The sequence below is a fragment of the Dipodomys merriami genome, unplaced genomic scaffold, assembly GCF_024711535.1.
Source record: "Dipodomys merriami isolate MVZ:Mamm:240054 unplaced genomic scaffold, mDipMer1.0.p SCAF_3, whole genome shotgun sequence".
NCBI classification, from domain to species: Eukaryota; Metazoa; Chordata; class Mammalia; order Rodentia; family Heteromyidae; genus Dipodomys; species Dipodomys merriami.
Window position 1 is genome coordinate 114205745 of NW_027204492.1, and position 12216 is coordinate 114217960.

The window sequence follows — 12216 nt, forward strand, 5'->3', positions numbered from 1 at the left end:
ATGTTAATTTACATTGGAAGATGAGACTTACTGAAGCATTCATCTTCTCCCATAACAGAAATTTAAAAAATAAACAATATGAAGTATTTCCATAATGAAAAAATATTTAAAAACCAAATACTCATACACATAGAATCGTCAACATACCATGTAACGGATGATCATTTGGATATTGTTATTGCAAATCATTCAAATACTCAAGTTTAGCTATTAAAGTTCAGGCTGAGATACTTAGGCAAAGATTATTTTTAATGTCACAATTTCCAAGAATCACCACAAAAGTCAAACAGCTAACCATTTTTCTAAACTGTTTTTGTCTTTATTCCAAACTATTGATTGAGAAATTCATCAAGTCAACTAGAAAAAGCAGATCTACTGGGTTGGGGACATGAACTTCCATCTCCACATTTTATAATATAATATGGAAATCCCGGAAATGAACAAAATGCTACAGTGGTAGTATATTTAAAGTGAACATTGGCACACTTGATACAAGAAAAGAATCTTAAAAATGGCGTTTCCATTGGTACAATATAATTTTTCAGTTTGTATTTCTAAATTGGAGGAGCTTATAATGTAATATAAAAGGAGAATGATATAAAAAGGCAAATATAAAGATATAAAAGTTGATAGCAGCACTCAGCCTTCCACAGATAGAAGTTCATCCGGACAGAAGCCTGGGATTAACAAGACACCGTCCACTGCTATTTCTCCAGTTTTGCCCTTGCCACGTTCTGCTTCAAAAATGATCTAATAATGAAGAGAGGACAAAAACTATGTGAAACATTCAAAAGAATGATACACTCAAACTATTAATAAAGACTAAACTCACATATTCCTACTGCATAGAAACTGGCTTTGACATTGGCTACATAGGACATACAGTAAAGTGTTTTCTAGATGCGAGGTGTTCACATTGACTTCTGTTCAGGCAAACCAAGTTCCCACAAAGCTGAGGGCTTAAATGAGAATTTTGGAGGACCAGGGATATAACTCAGTGGGAGAGCACTCGCAGAAAATGCAGAAGGCCTTCTCTGGGTTCTCCCTCCTTAACATCACATATACATACAAGAGTTCATTCATGGTGGTAGACATCTGTAATTCTAGCACTTGGGAGGCAGAGGCAGGAGGATCTCAAATTCAAGGTTAACCTGGGCTACTTAATGAGACCTGTCAAACACACAAATAAACAAACAAATGGAAAAAAGGATTCTCATCTGAAAATATGAGAATGAAATTACTGAGTAAAAACAGAAAATAAATACAAGTTTAACCATCAAAACCAGGTTAAAATAATATGTAATATGGCTTAAGGATATACAATATAAAACTATATAGTGGAAAGGAAATTTATTTGCTGTATTTGAACTTTGGTTGTTATAGTAGAATACCTAATCTTCTTAAAATTTGGGTTTATGTATTTAGAAAATGTATGAAAAGACATTTTTCATGTGTTAAAATGTTTTACTAGAGTATAATAATCATTTTTGTTTAAGATATCTATTAATAATCAAAGAGAAATATCTTTATATTCTACTTTTGAAGTTTTGAATGCATAGAGTATTATAAAATTATGTTCAGGGCTGGAAAGGTGGCTCAGTGGTAGAGCACTTGCCTTGCATGTATAAGGCCCTGGTTTTGATTCCTCAGCACCACATAAGCAGAAAAAGCCAGAAGTGGCACTGTGGCTCAAGTGGTAGAGCACTAGCCTTGAGCTGAAGACCTGAAGGACAGCACCCAGGCCTAGAGTTCAGGCCCCACAATGGACAAAAAAAGAAAAAAAAAGAATTATGTTCAAATAGAACACAAAATGACTGATTTCACTTAACAAAACTTAGATATATAGCGATTATTTTATATTCACCCATTTTCAAACAAATATGATTAATATAAATATTTGCTGAGTAGATGTTTATGCTTCTTCAACACTGTAATGCTCTTCAGAAAGTAGTTTGTCTCAATATTAAAACATTATTTACCATAGCTAAGATATGGAACCAACCCAGATGCCCCTCAGTGGATGAATGGATCAAGAAAATGTGGTATATATACACAATGGAATTCTATGCCTCCATCAGAAAGAATGACATTGCCCCATTTGTTAGGAACTGGAAAGACTTGGAAAAAATTATATTAAGTGAAGTAAGCCAGACCCAAAGAAACATAGGTCCCATGGTTTTCCTTATTTGCAATATCTAGTATATGTCTGAGTCAAGCAGAAAAGGTCAGATAAGTTGATGTTAGGGAAATGAACCCTAAGATATGTATTCAAATGTTTTTTTTTCTTTCATGCGATTGTTTCTAACACATTTATAAGATTATTTCTTTGTTGCTTTGTATGCCCCACCCACAGTATAACCCCTGCTTTCACTGTATTTGATGTCGGTATAATTTGTGGAGGGGAAGGGGAAAAACAAATTGTTTAAATAGGGATACAGGTGGACCCATTGCAACAATGAGATGTACAAGTTGTTATGTCGAAAACGAACTTTACAACTTTGGTGCGGGGCGGGGGGAGAGGATTGGGTGAGGGGGCGGGGGGGGGATGGGAAGGGATGGGAAGGGGAAACAAAAGAGGAGGCTACAATGCTTGATAAGAAATGTACTCACTATCTTGCCCATGTAATTGTAACCCCTCTGTACAGTATTTTCACAATAAAAAACTATAAAAACCAGCAAAATACTTAAAAACACAAAATTATAAAGATAACAATAGCTACAATTTAGGAAGTACCTATTCGATATCATTCACAAAAAAAGTATATCTCACAGAAAAAAGGAAGAAATTTGTACATTCATTTGATGATTCAGACTCAAAAATGATTAAGGTTACTTTAGACCAGAAGCTTTAGAGAGAAAAGAATATTTAATTTGGAACATGTTGCTCTTCCTTAAAAGCATTCATACATATTTTCTGTCAAACTGGAATTTGACAATCACCTATGCCAACTATGGTTATAAATAGATTAAAACATGTATTCATATGGAAAGCAAACCACAAAAGCATTCATACAATGCTTATTGTGGTGGGATTATGAATCTTTACTTTTTACAGTGAAAGAAGTTCTCTTTGGCTTTTCTAAACTTTAAAAAATAATAAATTCCAAATTTTGAGAAAACTGGCATTTTGAAGTAAGATTAAAAATCAACAGTGGCATTATATTACTCACCGTCATCTCTTTTTGCTTTATAGTTACACAATAGTTTTCAAAATGACTGAAATAAAACACAGCCTTGCTGTGATCATTAAAAAAAGCATTTTAAAACTACCTTTTGGTTGTCATTTACTGTGCCAAATTCTGCATATAAAACTAATAAGAGGGCTGGGAATGTGGCTTAGTAGTAGAGTGCTTGCCTAGCATGCATGAAGCCCTGTGTTCTATTCCTCAGTACCACATAAACAGAAAAAGCCATAAATGGTGTGTGGCTCAAGTGGTAAAATGCTGGCCTTGAGAAAAAAGAAACTGAGAGACAATGTACAGGCCTTGAGTTCAAGCCCCAGGTCTGGCAAAAAAAATCTAATAAGAAAAATAGTGGTTTTTTAAAAAATATTAAGGAATGTACAAGACCAGGAATCCTAGCTATTCAGGAGGGTGAGATCTAAGGATTGTGGTTCAAAATCTACCTGGACAGAAAAGTCTGAGACTCTTATCTCCAATTAACCACCATAAGGCTGGAAGTGGAGCTGTGGCTCAAGTGGTAGAATGCCAAACTTGAGCAGAAAAGTCAAGGATCAGTGCCTAGACCCTGAGATCAAGCCCCAGTGCTGGCATAAAAAGAAAAAAAAAAAAAACAAAGAAATGTAAATGGAAAATCACTTTACTCTAGAATGCAAGCTTAGTGAGTATAGGGGAAATCTTATTTCTCTTTATATCCCTAGAAGATAGACATTTCAGTAAATGTTCAGTGAATTATTAAAACATGTAAATAGCTACTTTAATCATTTCTTTTTCACTTACACTTTTGGTAGTATCAATCCCTTGATACAACTGAATTTTTCCTGTCTTCCATCTTTCATCCCCATTCTTGGTTTCTTCCCATGCCAAGGCATTGTTACTGTTTTTCACAAACACTCGAAGTTTCCCTACTTTGTTTCCAGCCAGCCGGTAGTCAAAGAGTAAACAGAAGTTGCTTTGTGGTTGCAGGCCTGGCAGGAGAAGTTTCAATCGGCCGACATCCTTCTTGTGCCCGGCCAATGCTGGAACTGCCATATAATAGCCAACGGCTTTAAGAGAACAAGAATGTACAGTCAATGAAGCCATTGGAAAGGGGCTGGCTACAATATATAAAATAGCTATAGAAATGAACAACACTCTCCCGAAGAGAAAGCTGAAGTCCTTTATTATCACTTTGAATATTTGAAAAAAATGTTCATGCTAAAATGAAGTTTTGGAATTACAGAGTCGCAACCCTTCATTATATAGAGAAGGAAACTGAGGAATGTGTCCACATTCATCAAGCTTGGTCATAGTAGATAGGTTAACCTTGCCTTCAGTCTTCAGTGTTAGTCTCACAGGAATGTGATGAATCCTCTCGAATCTAACCCCAAATTCCAAAAGGGATTCTTGTTAGGAAATATTGAAATTTTCTGATTGTACATTAGGTTTAAAAGAAAAAAAAATCTCTAAGCGGAATTAGTTTCAAGGAAGTATCTAGAAGGAGGATCTTTTAGCTGAAGGTGGAGACTATATATTCCCAAAGAAATAATTTTACTAGTAAGGAACTGGTATCCCAGATGTATAACAGGTGTCCTTAGTTATATAGTCAGCCTACAGAAGACAGAAATGGGTTGTATGGGTTGTAAACGACATGTGTAAGACAAAATGCTCTTCTCAAGGAGGAAAGCTAGTGTTCATCAATAACGTTGAATTAGGCAGTAGAAAGGGCAGGACATCCACAGGTTAGGGGTGACAATGAGAAAAATCCAAAGTCAGGACTGGCAAGAAATCCTCTAGTAGGGGTTGGGAAGGTGGCTCAGTGTGTAGAGCGCTTGCCTTGCATGCCTGAGGTTCTGGGTTCGATTCCTCAGCGCCACATAAGCAAAAAGAAAAAAGCCAGAAGTGGCGCTATGGCTCAAGTGGTAGAGCGCTAGCCTTGAGCTGAAGAGCTGAGGGACAGCGCCCAAGCCCAGAGTTCAGGCACCACGACCGGACCCAAAAAAAAAAAAAAAAAAAAAATCCTCCAGTAACAGAGAGAAAGCTCAAGTCAGGATTTTAAGTCATGGACTTCACACTATTATGATGTAATTTTTTAATGCTTTGAAAAATGACTGCAGGAGATGACTACATCAAGGTTGGAGATAATAATCTAGAGATAATTGCTAGAGATAACAATCTCTTTTAAGATGTATTTCTTCAAGAAACACAGAAAACTACAGAGAAACATGGCTAGTGTACAAGAGAAAAGGAAGAATTCCTTTCTGCCTTTCCCCCAATGCTTCAAAACTTTATGTGATTCCCTACATCTTTCTCTCCCAGAAGAGGAGTTGGTAAATATAAAAGTTGGTGAAGCAGCACTTGGTGGGTCAGGTAGGTGCAGGGGAGATTATGATAGAGAATATATGCTGGATCAAGTGAGACATCCATTTGGGGAAACTGTGGATGGTCTAAATATTTCCAAAGATGACAAACCACCCTGACCTGAGGAGTGAGAGGATCAATAACCCTCCACCAATGGAAAGCCTTTTGTTTTTTGTTTTGTTTTTACCTTTGCCATATTGCAGAACATGAAATAGTTAAATCTAAATACCATTATCTCGATCAGCAGGATTCCAGTCAAAGTCATCTTCTCTGTCCTGTTTCCAGTCACAGACCCCATGATCAAAGCTGCAGTCAACTGAGATGTTTAAATCTGATTTTAAAAAAGACACATTTTTACAACCATTCAGTATATTAGAGCCAGGGTGCTAGTAGCTCACATCTGTAATCTCAGCTACTCAGGAGGCTGAGATCTGAGGATAATGGTTTGAAGCCAATTCAGGCAGGAAAGTCTATGAGACTCATCTCCAATTAATCACTAGAAAACAGGAAGTGGTACTGTGGCTGAAGTGGTAGAGCACTAGCCTTGAGCAAAAGAAGCTCAGGGACAGCACTGCTGAGGCTCTGAAGGCCAACACACACACACACACACACACACACACACACACACACACACACACACACACACACACACACACACACACACACACACACACACACACACACACACACACACACACACACACACACACACACACACACACACACACACACACACACACACACACACACACACACACACACACACACACACACACACACGAACATCAGAAAAATAGCTAACATTAGGAGATACACACACAAAAACATCAGAAAAATAGCTAACATTAGGAGCTTTGGAAGGCAAAGTCATATTTTCAGTTGCAAAGAGTACAGATAATGGAAACTGAATTGCTCATAGGGTTGCCCTATTTTTACTTAAACCAGTGAAGACATTCTGAACACATTTAGTTGTGATATTAAAAAAGGAGAATAAAATAAAAATAAAACAAGTAATAGGCAAGATCTGCATGAGCAAAGAAAAACAGGGCATACAATCAATTGTTCATAAAATCCTGGTCAGAAAAATAAATTGTCTTCTACCCAAATACATAAGTAAAGATCTTGTCAGAACTTTCTAGATTATTTGTACAATAAAAAATTTCACATAGATTATGACTAATCAATATTTTAACTTAAGAGTGTAAATGTGTGTTTTTTTTCCTTTGCTGTATTTTATGATGTTTTCACATCTGGGGTGTGCTTACAGACCTAATTATCCAGGGTAAGAAACTTACTTGGGGTCATATCTCATACACACAAGCCAACCACCCCATATATCTAATTCTCATGCGTTGTCATGGTTGGCATCTGAACTATTCTCTAAAGATTGTATGACCAAGAAGTGGTAGCCAGCCTGTGGTGTTACTGGCCCATAGTACAAGCCCTGGGAAGTTGGGCCTAGTGGAAGGAAGTGAGGTAACTAGGGGGCGTGCCTTTGAAAGGGGATTCTGGAACTGCCCTTTCTTCTCTTTCTGCTTTCTGACTAGGAGAGTTAGCAGTGTTATATTCTGCCGCACACTTTGCCGTAATATTCTGTTTGCCACAGGTCCAGAGCAATGCACCTAAATAACCACAGGCTGAAAACCTCTGAAAGCATGAGTCAAATAAATCTTTTATCTTTATCAGATGATAATCTCAAATATTTGGTTATGTTGATGGACAATTGACTAACATGATCACCAAGTCAGTATTTCCCTTGCCATAAATCATTCCAGGGTCAGGTACTAAACAGTTGAGGACAGCTCTTGTGCTTTAAAGCTCTTTGTAAGCATTTCAGTTAGTCAATCCTAAGTGTTTTCCTCTGCCCTCCCTTGCTTCTTCTCATAGAAAGGCTGAGGCCTACATTTTTCCCTGCCTCATGTCTCTGTCTCTTGATTGTAGATGTTCCCCCTGAGGCCTGTGTGTTCCCATCTCTTGGGAAATCTAACTTATGAATCTTTTCTATGATATTGTCCTCTTCATATTACTCAGGTACTTCCATCAATTAAAATCTCATGAGCTCAGATAAGAGCTAAAGTAACAAAATTTTCCTCATAATTCTGACATTCCAGTTAGAAATTTGCCACCAGTAGGTTGGATCAAATATTCTGAGACAATGCCAGCTTCTACATTGTTTCTGGGTTCTTCATGGTAGAATGACTCCCTTGTTGAGAGAAATATAGTTGGAGTCAACTAGAACAAATTTTGAACCAGTGCCTGTGGTTACTTTTATGTAGAGCTGAGGCCAGCAAACGAACATCCTGGCTTACTGCCCATTTTTGTAGAGTTTTATTGAAACCCTCCCTGTTCATAACTTTATATGTCTATGTGTGGCTACCTCTGAGCTATGAGGACAGAGTGAGGAGTTCCTCCAGAGATCATGTGATCTACAAAGCCTAAAGTATTTATTATCTGGCCCTTCTGGATAAAAGTTTGCTGACTTCTGATGCAGATTTAAAAAAAAATACCAGTATGAAAGAGGGAGAAGATGGAGATACTTCTGATTTAAAACTAAAGCTAGCCTCTGGCTCTGACTTTGGAGTTTCAGCTATATATGTCAAAAAATAAAGGAATACAAGGAGGGAATAAGTATCTTTTTCTTGACTCATTTCAAATTGTTAAATATTTTCACAAACATTCTGTCACCCCTATGTTTTTCACATATTAAAAAATGAATATGTAGCTCACATTTCTGACTTAGGTGTTGCTTTGCAGACCAAGATGCATATTTAATAGCCAGCTGCTGGTGTCTCAAGCCTGTAATCCTAGCTACTCAGGAAGCTGAGATGTGGTTTGAAACCAGTCCAGGGAGAAAAAGCCACGAGAGCCCATCTCCAAAATAACCAACAAAAATATGGGCTGAAGGCAAGGCTCAAGTCAAAAAGTGCCAGCTGATGAAGCCAAGTGCATGTGAGCCTTTTAGTTAACAAAAAGTCTATCAACAGAGCCTCAGAACTAAAATTCATAAGCAATTTGTCCAAATTCCGATGACACTAAGTGATGGAAGCGAACCTGAATCCTAAACCAGACTGAAATCCAAGATGTTCATTCTGTACATATCCTAAGTCAGCACAAGCACAAATGACCTGCCTTGCCAGCCATAAATGCACAAGCAAAAAAAATCAATAAATATTGCTGTGGGCCAATTCCAGTTTGTAGTGGTTTGTTATTCAGCATTACTATAGTAAGAGTAAATTATTTTGGTGGGAATTTTCAGGTTGTAGACATTCTGGATATAGACAAATGAGTAAATTTCTCCCATCTTCAACATATAGTCTGCCTGAAATTATTACTCTCAAGTCATGTGAGAATGGCAGAAACTAGCCTTACTTATATTGTAACGATTGGCATTACTCACACAGGACCTACTATTTTTAATGCTGGTATTGTGTGTCATGATACAATGGTTTTTCCCTTGACAGTTTATGAATGAAGCAGTAATTTAAAAGTAAAAACCTCATCCTATGGAGAAATGAATATGGACAATATGAGAGAATATATACGTAGGAGAAAGAATTGTTTACCTTTGTGCTCCAGTTTGGAATTTAGAGATTTTCTTTGGGTCAGAACCAGATCCAAGTCACCTTCTTCATTAACCTTAGGGGCTGAAAAAGATCACTTGATCAGTTATGAAGAAAAGAGAACCAAACCCACACATGTTCAGAAAGAATGAATTCAATGACTGCAAAAATAAAGTTTTTATCATGTATTCTATTTTTTTTTTTGTTGGCTGTGGGGCTTGAACTCAGGGCCTGAGTACCATCCCAGAGTTCTTCTGCTAAAGGCTAGAGCTCTGCCACTTTGAGCCACAGTCCCAGTTCTAGTTTTCACGTGGTTAATTGGAGATAAGAGTCTCACAGACTTTCATACCTGGGCTGGCTTCAAACCGTAATCCTCAGATCCTCCTGAGTAGCTAGGATTACAGGTGTGAGCCACCAGTGCCCAGCTAATCATGTATTGTAATGACAGAATATATTGGAGTAGTGTTCCTCCCCCCACCATTTTCCAATCATTCACAGTTTGCTCATCCAGAACAACATTTTCCCCCAGAAGTTCTTTTAGATGAACTAAGCACATCTTTTCTCACCAGGTTTTGTGGTTGTACTTCCTTGAGATTTGTACTAGTAAGGAGGTAATGTGACTGGTATGATATTTCTTAGACAGGTGGTTTCACTTCTAACTTGTCTTTTGGTCAGTTACAACTGGCATTTATATATATGATCACCAGTCATAGAACCAAAACAGACAAAGCAAAATATAGAGTAATCAATGAAGACCCAATAAGAAGAACATGAAGAAGTTCAGTGTGGGGATCTGGGCTGGGTTAATATAGAAACTGACTTAGAGGGACTGAGACCTATGGAGAGTTCTATACTGCACCCATTATAAAGAGATATATAGCAATTAGCTTGTTTATGCAGAAAATTAAGCTCCACTATAACATTTCCCCTATGCCTTTCTATTTTGACTTTTAATCACCATAACCCTATGACTGTGAAGTTCCCTTTTCATAGCAAGAAGTAGCTTGGCAGACTTATGTGGTAAGGATCTCTCTAATTTGGGGTAGGAGTGCATTAGAGGGAGAGCTTGGTTGGTAGACCACTGTGCCCACAGGAACAGCAGGTTTCCTGCACTGGTGGGTATGTGCCATGATGAAAGTCCCAAGGTAAGGGAACAGAATTTACTTTCTTCATTTCCCAGAGCAGCAGATTAACACCTGTGTAAGGAGCTCTCTATACCTTACACAGTGCTCTGCTTCTCAGGATTTAAGGGCCTTCCCTTCCCTTCACCCTTCCCCTTCCCTTTTTCCCTTCCCCTTCCCCTTCCCCTTTCCATTCCCTTTCCCCTTCCCTCCCCTCCCCTCCCCTCCCTTTCCTTTTCCCCCTCTCCCTTCTCCCTCTCCTCCCCCTTCTCTGTGTGCTAGTCTTCCGGACTTAAACACAGGGCCTGGGTGCAATCTCACAGCTTTTTTTCTTTTTCTTTTTTTTTTTTTGCTTGAGGCTAGTGCTCTCCCACTTGAGTCATCACTCCGTTCTTGGCTCTTGGGGCAGTTAATGAGGTAAGAGTCGCATGGACTTTCCTGCCTGGGCTGGCTTCGAACCACAATCGTAGGATCTCAGGCTTCAGAGTAGCTAGGATTACTGGTGCGAGCCATGGGTACCCCACCCAGCATTTCTCTTTAAGGCCTGAAACTGGTTTTCCTTTCATTTGTGAGGAAGGATCATAATTCATTTTTTCACTAAGTGTATAAATAACAAGAGTGATACTTACAAAACACATCTCCTCGAAGGCTTCTTTCCTGCTCCACATCATTCTTCAAGGCTTTCTCTAATGTTTTCTCTTCCTCAAGCCCCTCTTTCATTCTCTCTTCCTTCCCTGGCTTTTCTCTATTAGTGTGACCATTCCTGGCAACACTCTCTTCAGGACTGAAGGACTGCAAGTTAACCTTAGGGGGGTGAGTGCCAGTGGGTCCTGGGGTGACGTTTTGGATTCTCAGCTTCTTTTTCATGCTGTTTTTGTGAGCAAGCAACTTTTTGATTCGGTCTTTGATGGGCCCAGGTATTTTGCGGCTTTCCTTCACAGACTTTTCAGGGATAACTGAAACACAGGTGAGAAGATCCAGATTGGCTGATAATTAGCTCACCCTTGAACAATGGAACATTTTGGAAGTATTAAAAGTGTAATAAGTGAATGCTTCTAGAATCAACTCATATGAGGTTTCCCCATACATGCGGCTATTTTTTAATGTGATTATTTTTTAAAAATGTATCATAAAGGTGATGAACAGAGGTCTTTCAGTTACATAAGTAATGAGTTGAGTTCTTTTTAAATGCTGTCACCCTTTTCCCCATTTTCTCCCGTTTACCCCTCCCCCCCAAGTTGTAAAGTTCATTTCCAACATAGTGTCTAGTAAGTATCATTGTTGCATTAGTTCATCCTTTGTCCTTGCCACTGGTTTTTAACAGTTAAAATGTCATGGCATTTATCCTATTTACCTTTTGTTACAGGAAACATTTTATTTTGCTTCAGAAGCTATTTTAGTAAAAAAAAAAAACTTGGTACTACCTAGTTAGGCTACAGATTCCAAAAGTAAAGTGGATTTTCCAGGGTCTACTGATATTTCTATTTTTCTGAAGAGAGATCTGATGTTCATATACTGTTTTACACCAAGTTAAACCATAAATATTTTCTGTCATGATCCCTTTGTGAAATGTAAAACTGGTGTATATGGATCTAATTTTCCTTTCCCCTTCTCTTTGCTTAAAATTTTTTTCAGCTCAGTCAACCACTATCTGAAAACAAAATGTTTTTGTTTATTCAATTTATAAAAAAGAGTCTCCTATATTAACTTTTATATTAATTTCCGATTTATTTATTTTTGGTGGTATTGGAATCGGAACTCAGGGCCTCATGCTTGATAAGCAGATGCTCTCCCACTGAGCCATTACTCCAGACCTTTTTTGTACCAGTTAGTTTTGAGATAAGGTCACATTTTCTTCCAGGCACATATGTATGAACCATGATCCTCTTGTTTTCTGTTTATAATGTAGCTAGGATTATAATCACATGTCACTACATCTTGCTGTTCACATTGAGGAGTCACCTCATGGACTTTTCTGCCTGAGCTGGCCTGAAACTGCAGTCCTCCCAATTTCAG

At 38.1% G+C, this 12216-nt stretch overlaps 1 protein-coding gene across 1 annotated transcript in view; it reads right to left on the minus strand.

Annotated features, from left to right (window-relative positions):
• Positions 1 to 297: 297 nt before the first annotated feature.
• The window catches only part of Egfl6 (EGF like domain multiple 6), a 46757-nt gene continuing 34838 nt past the window's right edge, over positions 298 to 12216 (minus strand). Inside the window, exons 8-12 of the mRNA XM_070040863.1 lie at positions 10830 to 11156; positions 9083 to 9163; positions 5749 to 5850; positions 3960 to 4225; positions 298 to 750 (exon numbers count right to left, since the gene is read on the minus strand). Of these exons, the coding sequence (XP_069896964.1) occupies positions 640 to 750; positions 3960 to 4225; positions 5749 to 5850; positions 9083 to 9163; positions 10830 to 11156 (887 nt within the window). The 3' untranslated portion in view covers positions 298 to 639. The remainder of the gene's footprint in view (positions 751 to 3959; positions 4226 to 5748; positions 5851 to 9082; positions 9164 to 10829; positions 11157 to 12216) is intronic.